General features: G+C 43.5%; 3 protein-coding genes across 5 annotated transcripts; 2 read left to right on the top strand and 1 right to left on the bottom strand.

Annotated features, from left to right (window-relative positions):
- The first annotated feature begins 29 nt into the window (after window positions 1-29).
- Window positions 30-6314, top strand: zbtb41 (zinc finger and BTB domain containing 41). Its single transcript, XM_019877915.1, has 10 exons — window positions 30-1007; window positions 1844-2051; window positions 2243-2312; window positions 2459-2606; window positions 3571-3700; window positions 3787-3882; window positions 3968-4074; window positions 4663-4857; window positions 5035-6109; window positions 6208-6314. The coding sequence occupies exons 1-9, from the start codon at window positions 68-70 to the stop codon at window positions 5598-5600; spliced, it is 2460 nt and encodes an 819-aa protein (XP_019733474.1). The 5' UTR covers window positions 30-67; the 3' UTR covers window positions 5601-6109; window positions 6208-6314.
- Window positions 6315-6569: 255 nt separating this feature from the next.
- Window positions 6570-9504, bottom strand: LOC109520582 (complement factor H-related protein 1-like). Of its 2 annotated transcripts, none has more exons than XM_019877918.1 (9): window positions 9033-9504; window positions 8342-8521; window positions 8076-8267; window positions 7898-7969; window positions 7545-7589; window positions 7299-7460; window positions 7025-7195; window positions 6864-6889; window positions 6570-6780 (listed from the first exon to the last, which is right to left on the bottom strand). In XM_019877918.1, exons 1-9 carry the CDS (start codon window positions 9292-9294, stop codon window positions 6769-6771), a joined length of 1122 nt encoding a protein of 373 aa, XP_019733477.1. In that variant the 5' UTR covers window positions 9295-9504; the 3' UTR covers window positions 6570-6768. The 2 variants fall into 2 exon arrangements, with proteins under 2 accessions (XP_019733477.1, XP_019733478.1); XM_019877919.1 differs by having other exon boundaries at window positions 7901-7969; window positions 9033-9501.
- An 868-nt stretch (window positions 9505-10372) lies between these two features.
- On the top strand, window positions 10373-16843 carry fggy (FGGY carbohydrate kinase domain containing). Of its 2 annotated transcripts, XM_019877916.1 has the most exons (16): window positions 10373-10514; window positions 10749-10946; window positions 11324-11435; window positions 11546-11697; window positions 11887-11975; window positions 12115-12230; window positions 12322-12450; window positions 12623-12726; window positions 13233-13340; window positions 13914-13975; window positions 14465-14618; window positions 15060-15134; window positions 15224-15344; window positions 15698-15792; window positions 16296-16357; window positions 16502-16843. In XM_019877916.1, exons 2-16 carry the CDS (start codon window positions 10764-10766, stop codon window positions 16578-16580), a joined length of 1641 nt encoding a protein of 546 aa, XP_019733475.1. In that variant the 5' UTR covers window positions 10373-10514; window positions 10749-10763; the 3' UTR covers window positions 16581-16843. The 2 variants fall into 2 exon arrangements, with proteins under 2 accessions (XP_019733475.1, XP_019733476.1); XM_019877917.1 differs by lacking the exon at window positions 10749-10946 and having other exon boundaries at window positions 10377-10514.
- The last annotated feature ends 306 nt before the right edge of the window (window positions 16844-17149 follow it).

Here is a 17149-nt window from a genome sequence, read left to right as displayed (position 1 = left end):
AAGACCGCAAATAAAAAAAAAACCAGCCAATGCTTCACCTGCCAAATACGGCAGGCAAAGCCGGGCGATGAAACCATGCATAACAGCACCTGGCACATCAACCGGCTCTGCATTTGCCCAACAAGCAGACCCACACATCCGGCACTTGATCATGGCGCATCACAGTCATAACCTACTGAACTTCTTGAACGAGGATCGAACTCGGCAGAGGTTCTGCGACGTGTCCGTGTCCGTGGGTGGGAAGCTGTACGGCGCCCATAAAGTGGTATTGGCCCACGGGAGCAGTTACTTCCACGCCGAGCTGTGCAAGAACCCCGCCATGACCCACGTGACTCTGGATCACGTGGAGGACTCCGTTTTCCAGCATCTGCTTGCCTTGCTGTACACGTCGGAGTGCGTGATTGCCGAGACAGAGCTCCAGGCTGTCACTGAAGCGGCCCGCTTCCTGGACATGATGGATGTGTTAAAGCTGGTGTGTGAGGAAGGGCCTAACAACAACACCGTCAGTGGGGATGAGACAAAATCACTAATAGCCACCCAAGCATCGTTTGATCAGCAGATATGCAATGAAAACTCACCACAGGACCAGAGTCTGAATGACGGTCAGGCACAAACTCCAAGTAAAAGCCAGAGGTGTGGCGATACGGCGGCCACCATGCGGAGATCTGCTCGAAGGAGGAAACCTCCGGCCAAGTATCAGAAAGACGATATGGAGTGCTTGAACAACGCCGAGGAAACACGAGTGACTCCGTCACCGAGGGAGCAGGTCGAAGAAAGATGGAACGAGGAAGAAGCCGCAGAATCCAAACTGGTGGTGGATGAAACAAGATCATCACACGTGGAAGATTTTTTGGGTGAGGAGGATGAAGAAGGCAAGATTGAGGAGGGCGGCAAGGCACCAGCCCCAGGTCCCGTATATCCCGAAGGTCTGGCTCCTGTCATCATCCACATCGCCAGCAAGAAGATTCTCAAGTGCCCCAAATGTGACAAGACCTTTGATCGAGCAGGTGGGAATGGTGACATTTTTGGAGCTTCAACTTTCAACTTCAAAATAAAAGCGAGACAATACTGCATGGACAGCAATGCCTCGCCAAACTTTTATTTTGAAGATGCTCTTCGGAAGCAATCTTTATCGCGACTGACCTGACTTCAAATTGAGGCTGGCCCGACCTACTCGTAGTGTGCAAAATCCCGATGGCCGACTTGAATTGGAGTTCAATTTCAGGTGCTTGTGCGCACCCGCGTGCTGCTACGGTTGTGTTTTGCAGGTTGAACAACTGAGCTCGGACCAACCAACGAGAGAACAGAAAAATGTGTTGTTGGCCAGCAAACTAAAATTGAAATCCGATTAGTTTTTTCTCCAACAAATTTCAACACCTGAATGAACACCCGCAGAGCCTGGTGATTTCATTGTTTTTGTCGGGGTTTCCAGTTGAAGTTACATGGGCTAGCAATTTGGTAGCCACTAGGCGGATTACATTCCTGTGGCAACACAAAGAGCCGGAAATCTAGTTGGACCAAAAAAATATTTAATATGCACGTACTGGAAGCAGTCCAACCAAGAGAAATGCTACCAAATGGGGAGAATAGACTGTTGGAAATTGATAGAATCTAATAGAACAAATACGAGACTGGGCAATGCTACCAAATGGGGAGAATAGACTGTTGGAAATAAGTTGATACAATCGAATAGAACAAATACGAGACTGGGTTGTCAATGGAGATCACAGCTTCTGATAGTTTTTAGGCCAGCGGGCACTGCTGTATAGCAGTTTCTCCAAATTATTGATTTTAACGATTGTATTTTCCAACTCCCCGAACTGGTGATTCCCGTGTCGACCAGGGAAGTACGAGAGTCACACCAGAGTGCACACCAAAGAGAAACCCTTCCAGTGTGACGTCTGCCTGCAGCGCTACTCCACCAAGTCCAACTTGACAGTTCACAAGAAGAAGCACGCCAGCGACGCGCCCTTCCAGATGAAAGAGCACAAGTGTCCCTTCTGTAACAAACTCCACGCTAGCACAAAAACCCTGGCCAAGCACGTCCGGAGGTGAGACGAGGTTGCCTCCAAGTTTCTTGACATTTTCAAGAGCAATTTTCAAAACTTTTGATCTGGATTTACAAACTGTTTACAGTAACCCCTCGCTATTGCACAATCATGGCCCCGTGTTGCATCAACAACTGTCCAGCCGTTCATTTGTTCAACCGCAAGAAAGGTGTTGGTCTCCTCTGTCCCACTAGGTTCCACCCAGAACACCTCCAAGAGTTTCTCAGTAAGAGGAAGAAGAAGAGTGAAGGCTGGAAATGTCCTGTGAGAGCTGCTCTACTTGGTTTATTATTATTATTATTTTTTTTTTAATCACCCTAACTTGATCAGGCACCGCTATCGAGAAAGAAGCTCGTGCATTTCATGAAAGCAAATGACTTGAATCCGTTTCTCTTCTCTTGCCCATCCAGATTTGTCTGAAGTCTTTTACCCGCAGGACTCACTTGCAGGAGCATATGATACTGCACACCCAAGAGCGGCCGTTCAAATGCGCTTTTTGCGACGAATACTTCAGGTCCAGGTTTGCCAGGCTTAAGCACCAAGAAAAGTACCACCTGGGTGAGCAAGTGTGATTCCCTTTCTTCGGAAAAATTGCTTGTTCAACCTGACGAACTGAGAAATGAGAGTTTTGACCTCTGTGTGACGGATTTTAAATAACGTGGACCCTCTAACGTCAGTTCAGTTGTTGGAGACGGAAATAATCCACTTTCTCGATCCGAAATCCACATTTAACCACACAGGCAATTTTAAGTATCATTTTAACATTCTCACTTGTCATACACATTAACCGGAAGCATCGTAATAAACCCCCGTTAGACGTTAAAAAAAAAAAAAAAAAAAAGTGACGTCCATTTTCTTAATGTAACAATTTTACAGTTATATCTTTAAAAAAAGTTTAATTCATCAAACTGAATTAATAATAAATAATGCAGTAACAAATGAGCGTGACTTTACTTTTAAAATATTAAAATCAACCATTTTACTTTTACTTATTGCGCTTGCACAAATATGCTTTCTGAAATAATTTGTACATGAATAATAAATAACAAACGCACGCATTTGTTGAAGGAGACTATCTTAAATAAGTACAAGTTAAAAAAAATAATTAAAGTATATATTTCAAAATATTTTATGAAATAGTTTATGTAAAAAATGATCATGATTTTTTTTTAAAATTAAAATTAACTTTTTTTTAATCTCTGTAAGACGTGGCCCATTTTTTTGTTTTCAACATCAATTTAAAAATAAGTACATACAGTATATACCGGTACATATTTTATTAAATAATTTGGTCTATTGATTGATTTATTGATAGTACAGTCGCAAATGAACCTCTTTTTATTTTTAAAATAAACACATTTATTATGATTTTTATATGATTATCAATTCTCAATACAATTTTAAATTAGCATTACTTGCTTTTCTCTGATTATTAAATGTAATGCTATGACACGCCTCCCCCCCTCCTCATCACCTCCGTGGCCTGTATTCCTTCAAAAACAAACAAACTTTGCATTTTCAGGACCTTTTCCTTGTGACATCTGTGGCCGAAATTTTAACGACACCGGCAACAGGAGGCGCCACATTGAATGCACCCACGGAGGGAAAAGAAAGTGGATGTGCTTTGTGTGTGGGAAATCAGTCAGGGAAAGGTGGGAAAGGATCTTCTTCACACAGTCTTGTCTGACCGTTCTTTGGAATGCTGTCCGTCACGACATTTTTTTTTTTCAATTGGCAGAACAACGCTGCGGGAGCACATGCGGATCCACAGCGGCGAGAAGCCTCATATCTGTGCTCTCTGTGGCCAAGGTTTCCGCCACAAGAGTTCATACAGGTTGGTCAGAGGAGATTCGAGTTCCATTTTTGACTTTGAACGTGGATTTTCTTGCAACCGTGTCATTTTTTATTTTTACAAACAGGCTCCACTTGCGAATGCACCGCAATGACAAGCGCTACGAGTGTGACGAATGTGGGAAGACCTTTATACGCCACGATCACCTAACCAAACATCAGAAAACGCACTCTGGTACGATCCCCTTCAAACGGCAAATATATTTCATCGTGACCCTCAAAACATTGCAAAATGGAGCTTGAAAGCTCATTTTGGGAAAATAATCAGATGAGTTGACATATCAGTGACTCGATTTATGAGTTTCTTCAGAGATGAGCCGTGAGACAATTAATTGTTTTGACTTCGGAGCAAAAATTGGAGATAGAGCCGGCCGTCGCGAACGACAAAAAAGTCATGCAGTTTGACATGGGCCATTCGTGAGCAGCGAATATGAGTATTGTGATATTGTCTGTCTACATGTGTTGCTGCACCGCTGCTCATGGGGTTATAACAACATTGTATTGATGCCAGCTTTATTGGCTCATCTTTGCCATTTTACATTGTGGGTTAGCATTGAGCTAGCGGACTTGAAAGCAAAGTGACATGGTTGTTTGAAATACATAACGTAAAATTCACTTAATTTTGAGCTCAGTTTGCTTTTCTTGCAAATTATAGCTTGCGAGCGATAGAAATGGATCGGCCGAGCGATGGCTCAGATCGCTCGTGTCTCGAGGCACCGCGGCATGCATGTCACTATTTCTCGCACACCTGCTTTTATTTCAGAGGAAAAAGCACATCAGTGTGAAGAATGCGGCAAGTGTTTCCGGCGCCAGGATCACCTGGCAGTCCACTACCGAAGTGTTCATTTGGGAGAGAAAGTGTGGCAGAAGTATAAACCGGCCACGCATCAATGTGACGTTTGCAAGAAAGAATTCAAGGGAAAGTCCAGTCTGGAAATGCACTTCAGGACGCACTCAGGTCATTGCTTAATTGTATTACCTAACAATTATCATTGTGTGTAAATTAGGCTCGCCATATTTTGGTTCCCATCCCCCCAAAAAAGAGGACGCTCACCCTGGCCTCGAGATACTGAAATGATACTCAACCCTACGCACTCCAGTATTTTGATTTTGTAATTTGATTTTCCTGCAAAAGGTGAGAAACCCTTCACTTGTCCAGAGTGCCACCAGACGTTTCGGATCAAGAAGACCTTGACGAAGCACATGGTGATCCACTCGGACGTCCGTCCTTTCAACTGCCAACAGTGCAACGCCGCCTTCAAGAGAAAAGACAAGCTCAAGTATCACGTGGACCACGTCCACAGCAGCCGCTACCTCGAGCAGCCGCTCGGGGGAACCCCGGCCCAGGACAAGATGGGCCCCGATCCTTTTAGTACCCAACCCAAGTCGACACCTATGGACATCCGCGCGCCCGGCGCTTTAGACCCTGTCCAGATGGCGGTTAGACCCGGGCAGGGCCAATTGGACGCTCATCCGGGCATGCGAGCTGAAGAACCGCAGCCGAATTCAGGTTACCAGAACTCCGAGCTGGCCTTTTTAGAGAAATACGCCCTGGCGCCTCAGTCGGCCGACATTGTTCCCCCCGTGAGGTCCGATCAGATGCTCGACACCCGAGAGCAGGCTTACCTGGGAACACTACTTGGTTTGGATTCCACGTCCTCTGTGGAGAACATCTCAAACGCGAACCAAAGTCACCGCTGAGACCTTCAGGGACAGTGTTGCTAAAGTAAAGCGAAACAGAGTCACTCGATGTACAGCAACTACTAATGACAGTGGTACCTTGGGCTAAGAGCGTTTATTCTACTCATTGCAATTACGAGTGACCTGCAGACATGCTTGAGTGAAGTGAGGGGGGGAAAAAAAGGCAGCGCATCAGTTGCGAGTGCACTAAAAATGCCGAGGTCATCGAGGGACAGCTCACTGGCCCTGTGAGGACACATTTGAAATCTGATTGGTTCACAAAACAGTCCCACAAAACATACGGTGGTACCTTCACCTATGACTTTGATTATTTTGTATTATATTCCGCTGTTTAGTGCTCCTTTTCTTAACGATGTATTGTATTGTATAATGTAACCCTTTAAGCGCCAACGTAGCAAAATTGAACCAAGTGACCAACTTAACAGGATGCGTTCATCTCAAACATTTTCAAGCTACAACCTTTTGAACTAGTTTCGTCAAATCAGAATATTTTATTTTAAAAAACTCTGGTGCGTCAAGTGGTTACGTCACCGGAAAAATTGTGTTTGGGAAGGTGATAGAATAAAAAAGGTCACGCACTTCTGGTTACTTGTTGAGAACAATGAAGGAGTTCCTCTTCAAAATCTGCAACAGTGGTGACGCTTTCGAATACGTTGTTTTGAATGAATAAATAAGTTGTGAATCCTCTGATGTATGTTGAGCATTCTCAGTCACCAAAATATGATCCCCACTTTTTGTTCCCCCTTCTGCTCCTTCCACATTTTTGAAGCGATTCAAACCATTGCAGCTTCGAGTCTCGCATGCTGGATTTGCTGGATTGCATTTCCATCCATGGCGCTTCAGCTCAGTGTCGGTTCATCAGCATCGACGTGCAATTTCTCCTGAAAGTGCGACTTGCCTCATACTCGGGCTTTGGGCTTTATGAGTAATGGATGATTGCTCAAATCACAGAAGCACCACAAAACGATCATTGCTTTCGGTTCAAGATTTTATTGACCACGGTCCATCAAACATTACATTGTGTGTTTTGGTTTGTTTGTTTTTCATGTGAGTGGCAAGCAAGTAGACAAAGTAATTCATCAAGCTCTCAGTGAAGATCCAAAAGTAGATTTGGGACCACAAGCCAACCATCAGAGCTGTGACGAGATGCATCTTCGATCTAGACCTCTTAGCATGAATTCTGATGGCAAAGACATAGGATTTAAATCAGTCCGAATAATAGACCAAAAACTATACTCCGTAAATGAATAAAGTGTGACTTACAAACTTCAGTTCCCACCAATTACAACCTGAAACAATCATAGAAGCTCGTGAATACCTCAAGTATTGGTCAGGGTCACGCGTTCTTCTCGCGAAGCAATTGGTTACCGTAGTCTGGTGCATGTTCGTGAATTTCTAGCAATTCAATTCCAAATCATACTCACATTTGCCCAACTGTATTCTTCCATTGTTGCACCGCCCCACCGAATAATGATCCGTCAGCCAGTGGTCCAGTTTGACGCATTCCAGTCTCACACTCTCCCCATCATTGATGTATTTCACTCCGTCGTATTTTAACTGGGGGTATTGATCGGTGTCCACGGAACAGTAGGAAGCTGCGCACGAGAAGCAACAAATAAGTTCACCAAATTCCCCTGGTAACAGTCAGTTGTTTCCTTGGGCTTTTATCTCTTTATTTATTTATTTATTTATTTGAACCTTTGCAGGTGGGCAGCGTGGACCACTGGCCGTTAGTGTAGCAGAACACTTTATCCGGACCCACTTGTTTGTAGAAACTGCCGCACTGATATTTCAAAAACATCGGATCCCGTTCCACAACCTCACCATCGGCGACAATGGGATTCGTTCCACACTGGTCAACTGAAATAATAAAATGCACTCAAGATATCCAACGTTGAGCATCTATGATGATGAAACCATTGGGGGAAACGAACGAATAGCTACTTGTGGTCACTTGTGGATCCGGAGAGCCGGTGTTGGTTGAAGATCCTGCGAGATATAATGAACACATCGTGAGTAATGCATTTTATTGTAATTGTTTTTGTCATCTTTGTCTCGATTAGATTCTGGGCACGCTTGCTACAGTCAACACGAGATAGTTTATGAAACCCGTTCGCAAAATACATTGGGGCACCATCAGTTTTGTCCAGGTAAGTTTCATTGTTCTTTTAGACCCGAAAAAGCAGTATTAACTTTCCTCTGTTTCAAATCATTTCAGTGACTAAATTGTGAGCGTATATGTGTGTGTTTTTCTTAAATCGAATGGCACCACAAATGTTGTTTGTCCATGTCCATACCTCCTCCACCTGCAGGCCCCGTCTCACTGCCAGTAGACGTTGAACTACCAGGAGTTGGCTTTGTTTGTTTGACTGTGGAAAAATGTCAATCAATAAATAGAAATCTCTCAATTTCAGCAAAGATTCGCACAATTACGGCCCTAAAACCCACATGACGAATCTCCTTCATTTTACTCACTGCAGGGCGGGGCGGCCGACCACGCACCACTGATGCAATAAATGGACTTTTTGTGTTTTCCTTCGACATCATAGCCATCTTCACATTCGTACAGTATTTCAGTATCAGAAGCATACACGTCCCGGCGAGGGCCCTGATTGATGATGACGGCGTGGGGAATTTTAGGGGGGTCATCACATGCCTGGGTGCTTCCTGTGAAAACGAGCCCAATAAAGGTGATGTACAGAATATGAAAAGATATGAAGAAAAAAATCGCACCGACTTACGCTGGCAGATCGGTACAGAGAGCCATTTTCCATTGACACACTGAGTTGTAGCGTCCCAGTCTTTGGATGAATAGCCGGGGTCACATGTTATCCTTATGACGTAGCCGTCCTCATACCAACCCGTCTGGCTTGACGTGTATTTTGCATGGGGAATAGTTGGCGGAATGCAGTTGTTGACACCTGGAGAACAAAAATTGAAAAAAAATAGCGCATTTAGACATTAAAGAAAACATTTTAAGCAGTTTATAATGCCTCCTGTATATCTTATGTTTTGTTTAGCTTTAATTAACTGTACTTGCGAAACCTACTTAGACAGTCGCAAATTGCAACAAAACGTTTGGGGCTTCAATTGTCCCAAATGTCTGGTGAAGAATAAGCCGCTAAATATTCTGCTCATCTGCATCATTTTTAGAAAAAGAAAAAAGTTTTAATTTTACAAGAAGTCATATTTTTCCAAGAAAAAAAAGTTGTCCAACAAGAACAATAGAGACACGAAATGCATTTTTTTGTATTGCTACTGAACCAATTATTATGATTAGAATTAATTTTCACATTTTAAACAGAATATTTGACACATTTTACTTCCACATTTTAATTTTGTTAAAGCTAGAACCTGGCCTATCTGCCCCATTAAAAAAAAAATCAGCACATTATTTTCTCACCTCTGACATACCGTGAGTCCAACACTTACCGATACATTGCGGTTGAGTGGACCATTTGCCATTCTGGCATGTCGTCGTTGCCCACCAGCCCTCCACTGCTGGCTTGAATCCATTTTCACACGCGTAGGGCAACACAGTTCCATGTGAATATGTATCTTGCTGAGGAACAACATAACCTCCATTTACAATGGGCGCACGACAAGAGGGACTCGCTGAAATACATCGATGGGCTCCAGAAAGCCAAATCATAAAAATCCATCCAATATACTTCTTGAACATTCCCAGCAGCATTCTGATTAAAATAATATATTTGGAGTAGGTAAATCTAATGTTGTGAGTCTGGTTGTGGTCAGCAGTCAGTAAATACTTGCAACTGTGACCTTCCCCATATCAGCTTGGAGATGAGGAAATAGCAAACATTACTGAGTTAAAGCGTCATCAAAAAAAAAGCATTACTCACAAGTCAAAACATAAATGTACAAACGGGCTCGGTACTTGAGTCACGGCTACCGTAAATGTGAAATTTCCAACAAATGGTGACGCATGTACGTTTGTAAAGAAAGGGTTTATTGGAGAAAGAGACCCATGGTGTCTGCAAAATGCGTGCCCCAAAATAAAAAAAATCAATGATTGTGTCCAGAGGACATATTTCGAAACAGCTTCCCAGTCCGCTCTGATTCGGCAAGAGAACAAAAGTTGAGTACATCCCTTTGCATTTTGGTCATTATGTGATTTATGGTTTTCTGGAGAAATACGCTCTGATTCGGCAAGAGAACAAAAGTTGAGTACACATTTTGGTCATGATGTGATTTATGGTTTTCTGGAGAAATGACATTTGTTATAATGTCAAGTGTACAGCGTGTACCAAAGTGTAAATCGATTGTCCCCTCAAAATACACTAACACAAGGCCATTAATGTCACAAGCAAGAAAAGTGATTACACCACTCAGGTTGTTCTATTTTTGCAACACTGGAGAAATTATACTTTTCTCCATTGTTAAGTTGTCATACTTGTAAAACCAATGAAAATTGACTTTGCCCTCAAAACAACCCAACACCTTGTTGATGTTCCTGGCAACAAAAGTGAGTACACCACGCAGTGAAAATGTCCAAATTGTGACAGAGTATCACCATTTAGGAACGCAGTTCTACACTACGTACGTATATTGCCATTCATTCGAAATTAGAAGTTGATGTATGCGCTGCCAAGAATCGGCTTGGCTCATGGAAAAGTGAAAATGTCCAAATTGTGACAGAGTATCACCATTAAGGAACGCAGTTCTAAACTACGTATATTGCCATTCATTAGAAATTAGAAGTTGATGTATGCGCTGGCAAAAATCTGCTTGGCTCATGGAAAGTTGAAAGCCTGAAACGCAAGAATTGCTTTTTGGTCTCTTTCTCGTTCCGTTGTTCAAGTGAGTCCCTCGCTCAAAGTGCAGTACTTTTTTTTTTTCTGGGCAGAAAAGGTGTTCAAAAAAGTCTTAGGTTTCAAACTTTTCGGCCACTGGGTGAGTTCAGAAATGTGCCTGATGAAAAACTGTCATTTAAAACTATTCAAACTATTTGGAGCATCTAATTTGTTACTGTCGCTGCTGTACCGAATGCTTCCTTTTGTCCGGACGCACTCATTTCATGCATATACCGCGTACGAATATATAATATGGGTCTTCTCGACATATTCTGCTCAAATGTCGACCCTGGCGGTTGAATCGGGTTTTGAATCTATTTTGCCGGGCCACCAGGCGCTGTCCTCCCTCATGGCTGAAGTCTTCTATGTCGGAGTCGACGTGGGCACTGCCAGTGTGAGGGCTGCTTTAGTGACCAAGGAAGGTCATTTGAAAACCGCTGCCCAGGAGCCCGTCAGCATCTGGGAACCTCACAGTGACCATTATGTGCAGTCTTCCTCTGAGATCTGGGACAAATGCTGCGCTGTTGTCAGGGTAGGAGCGAGCTCCACGAGGAAGACGAAGCAGGAGATGCGAAATAGCGCCCCCTAGATAAACAATCGCCGAGGAAAACTGTCGTGAGATACAATGACGTACTGTACTATTATTTCACGATGCACACGGGGACGAGAACAAGAGTGCCAAAAATGAAATAAATAACTTGTGAAATAATGAGATATCCAAATAAATAAATCGATTTTGAATTTCGATCAATAATTTGAAATGAATCAACGTTGAAAATAAATAGTCTTCCTGACACATGTATTTATTTATTTATTTATTTATTTAAATTGGACACTCTTGATCGTCCGTCCAAATGACATTGTCTTTGTAGAAATGTGTGGGCTTTTTTGTTTTTCGATGTGTTTCAGGAAGTGACACGAGGAGTGAACAAAAAGCAGGTGAGAGGGATCGGTTTTGATGCTACCTGTTCCCTTGTAGTGTTGGACCAAAGCTTTCAGCCCATAGCAGTCAATCGGGACGGTAAAGTCGTCTTTTTGCCCCAATGACTTTCAACATGTTACCCGACGAATGTACGTCATCACGTCTCAAAACTATAACCACCACCATGACAGCCTTTCGTCCTTATCCAGGAAACAATCGGAGAAATGTGGTGATGTGGATGGACCATCGTGCTGCTGAGCAGGCTGCTCGTATCACAAGCACCGGCCACAGCGTGCTGAGTCGCGTTGGAGGGGTTATGTCACCAGAGATGCAACCACCTAAGCTACTCTGGCTCAAAGAGGTGAGAGGTGAGCTTGGTGTAATGATTTAGTCGATGTTTTATGGGTTTTTTTTTGTCCTTCCCATTCCCTATGTGAGCATTTTTTTTCTTGGTGCAAAGATTCTTTCATGTTTGCAGTTTTTACATTTTTGTGTGTGCTTTGTGGGGTTTGAACAATATATATATATATTTTTTCCCCCACTCCTGCAGAACCTAAAGGAAAGCTGCTGGAACAAAGCTTCCCACTTTTTTGACCTTCCAGACTTTCTTTCATGGAAGGCCACCGGCTCATTGACCAGGTTTGTCACACCACAATAATAATTTGTATCTTCTACAAAGATATATTTATTATAGAACCGAATTATATTATTAAGCCTTTTATCTCGGCTTGTTGGAAAACATGCAGCTGCTCGTGCTACTTTCTTCCCTGTTTGACAGATCCCTTTGCACTCTGGTATGTAAATGGACGTATTGCCCCCCAAAGGGATGGGATGCCAGTTTTTGGACTTCAATAGGCCTGGAGGATCTCACTGAAAACAACTTTTCCAAAATAGGTCACTTAAAAAAAAGTATAATATGAAACAGAATGAGTTTATTTGAATAGAGTTTGATTAATTGTGGAATTATTCACTGTTTGTCTTCCAGGCAACGTGACGTGTTCACCTGGGAGTCCTCTTGGGGACGGCCTGACTCTCGAGGCAGCAGCTGATTTGGGTTTGGATCCAGGAACGGCGGTGGGGGCTTCGCTCATCGATGCTCACGCCGGAGGCCTCGGTACCGCATGCGGAACATGTTTTCTCGTTGTTGTCTCTTGTCGCAGTCTCTTCACCTCTTTGTCCCCGAGTGGGCGCGTAAAAGAAAACCCTTTTGCATCAGCCAATGCTAATAGAGTAGCGGTTCCTTTTTAATACAGAAGGGCCGTGTGTCTTTTGCTGTGTTTCTCCAGGTGTGATCGGAGCAGACGTGAAAGGCTTCCAGCTGCCATGTGAGGGCCAGCCAATCACAACACGGATGGCCATGATCTGTGGGACGTCGTCTTGTCACATGGCAGTGAGTGTTCCCCTCTTATCTTTCGTGTATTGCTTTTTTTTTTTTTGGAATCAGGGATATTTTATTTTATTTTATTTTTTTTATGATGTACTTATTTATCGCAATGCCCTCGCACGTGGGAAAGGAAAGCCAAAAACAGTGCCAAATACACTTTATCACCATTTTTAGAACCCAAGCAGAGCACTGAAACGCTTGAACACACGCGTGCAGGGGTTGCTGTTGGCTCTGGCCGTCACTGTCGAATATCTCTGCAATTGATTATTCTATCGTTTATTCCATCGATCACATGAATAATCTGATACAGTTTTAGTTTGCATTAATGTTTGTTACAAAACCATGTTTTTGTTTTTGTTTTTTTTTCCCCAGTATAATTCCGAAAATGAGAAAATGCAACTTGAAAGAAATCTTCTTCCACTGCATGGCCAGTGTTTTGTCGACGTGAATGCATGTTTTTTTTAGTCACGGGTTGTATTTAGTCAACAGTGATTGACTTCAACTCTCACCAGATCAGTGAGCAGCCGCTGTTTGTGCCGGGGGTGTGGGGTCCCTGCCTGTCCGCCATGGTCCCCGACGTGTGGCTTAACGAGGGAGGACAGAGTGTCACGGGACGTCTGGTCAGTGCATTCTGCCGCCGTGGCCCTTGCATGCACCAGTGCGTCCACAAGCCCAGATATTCATCGCCAGTCGAGCCCAACTGAGAAATTCCGCTGCAATGTATTCTCTCAAACAAAAAAGAGGTTATTAGACTAGGTGAAGCGCAATTTTTCCACTTCCGTCTTTATTCATATCGCGATTTCACAATAGTTGCAGCTGTAGCATAGCACTTTACAGAACATTGAGCATAAAATAAACATTTTAATGTCATTTTTTTTTTTTTTTTATCGCTGGTAGCATTTTATTTTACAAAAGGCATACATAGCTAGTCCGTACAATGTCATCTTGTTTAAAATAAAAGTCCCCTTTTCAGAACAGATTGTAAAGTCGTGTCAAATTACACGTTGCCCAAGCCAAGAAAAAAATGTCAATCTCTCCAGGGTACAAAAGATATTAGAAAATGCATAACTGTAGTCCAATGTAATGTCCACTCACAAGCCGCAGTGTTAGACACCGTCTGAAAATGACTCTTTTGTTCCTGCGACATTGCCCACACGTGACCTTTCTGTGTCACGGTGTCTCTCCTCTTCCAGATCGACCACATGGTGAAGGGTCATGCCGCTTACGCGCAGCTCCAGGAAAAGGCGCTGCAGAGGTTAGTTGGCGCATTCGGCATTTGGAGCTTCCCAAACCCTGGAACACAGCTATCACCCTCCATTAGCCGACACATAATGACATGATAATTGAGTAAGATTAGGTTTGGTAAGATGGTTGCGTATGACTGACAAGGTTGCCATGGCTGGCTATTCTGTGGCGATGAGTCACCGTGACTGATGAGACGAATGCTAATGAGGCTGCATTCATCCATTCATTTTCTGTGACTCCTCGTTGTGGGTTACTTGGAGCCTATCCTAGCTGATAGTGTTGTGGTCACGAACACACCAACCGAGACCAAGACTTTATTGAGACATTACCGAGACTTTTGAAGGTTGAGACCGAGCCCATTCACATACATATTCACACCTATGGACAATCAATTATGTCAAGATACAATATTCCCCCATTTGACTCATTTCATAAAATGATCCCAGATGAATTTTTACGGACGTTTTTTTTTCTTTCTTTTTTTTCTTGCTCGTCATAGCGCGGGCGACGATTTCTACAGCTACCTGAACAGCCACCTACATCGAATGTCTTCTTCGTGTTCGGCTGTTGACTTGCTGGGCTCAAGTCTTCATGTGTGGCCAGATTTTCACGGGAACAGGTCGCCGCTGGCTGACCCCGCCCTGAAGGGCATGGTGAGTCAAAGCTAACTCTCGGGGCTAAACCTTTATGTCTGTGGACACTGCGGCACTTGCTGTAAATATTGTGATATATCACATTTGAAAACACGCTTCCTGGGTATCCTGATGTGACATGCTTTGAGGGAAAAAAAAAAACAAGAATCAAGAATAAATGATACACCCCCCTACTTTTGCCTCGCTGAAATTAGCTCATGCTAGTGATCGACCAGTACACATTTCAATTCCCATGACGACGATGGGTGGAGCTAGGAGCAGCGACTAAGCACATGCATGCTAGCGACCACAAAGACGGGATGGATTGGATTTCCCCCTCTGCCGTCCGATCTTAATCACCAAGCTGCTGAATTAAAGTTGTCAATTAATTTGCCGCTCCGTATGTGGCACGTGCATCGAACACAACGCCAAACAGAATTCTTACCATAAACTATTTTACAGGTCGTGGGACTGTCTCTTTCTCAAACTCTGGACGACTTAGCTTTGCTCTACTTGGCCACCATACAAGCCCTGGCGGTCAGTCCACCGCTTTTTATTTTTATTTTATTTTATTGTTTTTGTATTTGCTTCCCTGCTTCCCTCATTGGATCCTCCTCCGATTTCAGCTCGGTACACGACATATATTGGAGGCCATGAAAGAAGCCGGCCATGACATCAAAACCATCTTCTTATGCGGAGGATTGAGCAAGAACAGCCTGTTTGTGCAGACTCATGCCAATGCAACAGGTACAAAGTACAAACGGGAGAGACCATGACGTGCGCCATTGATTGTTTGAATCATCGAAGAGGGCAACTTGCTCAAAATGAACACTTGTGAAGGGAGGATTCAAACAAAAGTTGCCGTCTTCGATGCAAGTGTAAATACCTCGAAAATAAAAGCCGACATCGTGATCTCTTGTCTCATTTTCATCTTTTGATGTTGAACCTGAATTTTCTTTAGCCTACAGCAAATATTAAAGACTTGGCCTCACTTCCAGTTCTTTTGGGAGGGACGGGGGTGTGGTCTACATGATACGTTCGTTTTATGTTCCTATTTGTTGATCCAAATGCTGTTGAGGAACCAATTTGCTCACTTTCAGGGTTGCCGGTGGTGTTGCCTGAACAGACCGAGGCTGTCTTGGTGGGAGCGGCGGTTCTTGGGGCGTGTGCATCGCACGATCATGGCACTATACAGGTGCAAAAGACACACACACACACACACACACGAACCACTGGACCACCGGGCCGCCCTGGTATAACACACTGTATTATTTCACTTATTTTCACAGAAGAGAGTCAATATTTCCCCATAGCGCCCTTAAGATTCAAGATGCTGAATAACCTTTTCTGTGATGTCCCGGCATCAGATCTCATGACACCAGAGAATGATGAGCCTTTAAGCCAGATACACTAAAAATAAGACGTTATTGTTTGGACTAGGCCGCACCTGTACAAGACCCCCTGCCTCCCTTTTCAAAGATTTGTGCAGCAGGCAGTTGTTGTGTGTGAGCCACCGGAGTGTGCAGCGTTAGAGTGCAGAGAAGCCATGCATTGTATAAGTCATGCGCTGAGCCGTACTAAAAAGCAGCGTAGCCCAATTCTTTCTACAACTGGGTCATGGTTGGCCTTGAAAGTGCACGACATGTTTTTCTTTTTTTTTTTTTTAATGGTTATTTTCCATTCTCATCACTACTCTAGGAGGCGATGGCGAAAATGGCGAAAGTGGGAAAAGTAGTTGAGCCCGACCACAGTCTTCAAAGGTAAGATGAAACGTTGACGTCATAATTCTCGTCCTTATTAGCTCTTATTTATCGTCCGTTTGACATCCGTGTCCCATAAGTGATCCAACAGCAATGCAATGACTTCAACCATCAAACACCGGATAAATCTAACCTCTTTTGCAGATTTTACCAAAGAAAGTATCAAGTGTTCCGGTCCCTTGTTGCCCACCAGAGGGAGTACCAAGCCCTCATGAACACTTGAGGGACTGAGTGTTCTTCACTGAAAACTGTGAGCAGATGCGCTTGCTTCCAGGGATTTGGGACCCCCTTGAAAAAAAAATCACTTATGACCACTTCCACAGCAAGTCTGCAAATTGAAAAGAGTCTTTTGTGGGGGGGTCCCTGTCAGTCATCGTCACCCCCGCCCTGTTACATGACTAGCAGTGATGTAATACATTGGAAACAATGGCATGTCTCCTCTGCTTTTCAGCCTATTATGATTTCCTAATAAAGGTGAGTTCATCACTTTGCCTGCAAGTTCAGGTCGCTGCTGTCCCCTAGTGTTAATTCATCAAACTGCATGTGATTGTTTTTTTTTTTTTTTTAAATGACCGCAGTGGAAAGGCCTAATGAAATCGATACGATATTCGCTGTCGTTACAAAAAAGGTATCCCATTGATACGTACTTTATATATATATATATATATATATATATATATATATATATAAATAAAATGTGTGTGTGCGTGTATATGTTTATGTATGTGTGTGATACTGCCTTTGGCTCGTCCGGTCGGTGTGTTGCGGCGGTGTGCAGCCGTGCCGCATGAC

Source organism: Hippocampus comes, unplaced genomic scaffold (genome assembly GCF_001891065.2).
Source record: "Hippocampus comes isolate QL1 unplaced genomic scaffold, H_comes_QL1_v1.1 scaffold317, whole genome shotgun sequence".
NCBI lineage: Eukaryota > Metazoa > Chordata > Actinopteri > Syngnathiformes > Syngnathidae > Hippocampus > Hippocampus comes.
This window is presented reverse-complemented; position numbering and strand designations above follow the sequence as displayed.

What these genes read in the sequence shown, in the direction of transcription:
- zbtb41 (XM_019877915.1), top strand. Translation starts at nt 68, where the DNA reads ATGAAACCATGCATAACAGCACCTGGCACATCAACCGGCTCTGCATTT. An exon ending in GTGAAGGCTGGAAATGTCCT is followed by an intron (nt 2,313 to 2,458) that starts GTGAGAGCTGCT and finishes TTGCCCATCCAG; the next exon opens with ATTTGTCTGAAGTCTTTTAC. An exon ending in GGGAAATCAGTCAGGGAAAG is followed by an intron (nt 3,701 to 3,786) that starts GTGGGAAAGGAT and finishes TTCAATTGGCAG; the next exon opens with AACAACGCTGCGGGAGCACA.
- fggy (XM_019877916.1), top strand. Translation starts at nt 10,764, where the DNA reads ATGGCTGAAGTCTTCTATGTCGGAGTCGACGTGGGCACTGCCAGTGTG. An exon ending in AGAGTGTCACGGGACGTCTG is followed by an intron (nt 13,341 to 13,913) that starts GTCAGTGCATTC and finishes CTCCTCTTCCAG; the next exon opens with ATCGACCACATGGTGAAGGG. An exon ending in CAGGAAAAGGCGCTGCAGAG is followed by an intron (nt 13,976 to 14,464) that starts GTTAGTTGGCGC and finishes TGCTCGTCATAG; the next exon opens with CGCGGGCGACGATTTCTACA.
- LOC109520582 (XM_019877918.1), bottom strand. Translation starts at nt 9,294, where the DNA reads ATGCTGCTGGGAATGTTCAAGAAGTATATTGGATGGATTTTTATGATT. An exon ending in CACTCAACCGCAATGTATCG is followed by an intron (nt 8,522 to 9,032) that starts GTAAGTGTTGGA and finishes TTTGTTCTCCAG; the next exon opens with GTGTCAACAACTGCATTCCG. An exon ending in CTCTGTACCGATCTGCCAGC is followed by an intron (nt 8,268 to 8,341) that starts GTAAGTCGGTGC and finishes TCGTTTTCACAG; the next exon opens with GAAGCACCCAGGCATGTGAT.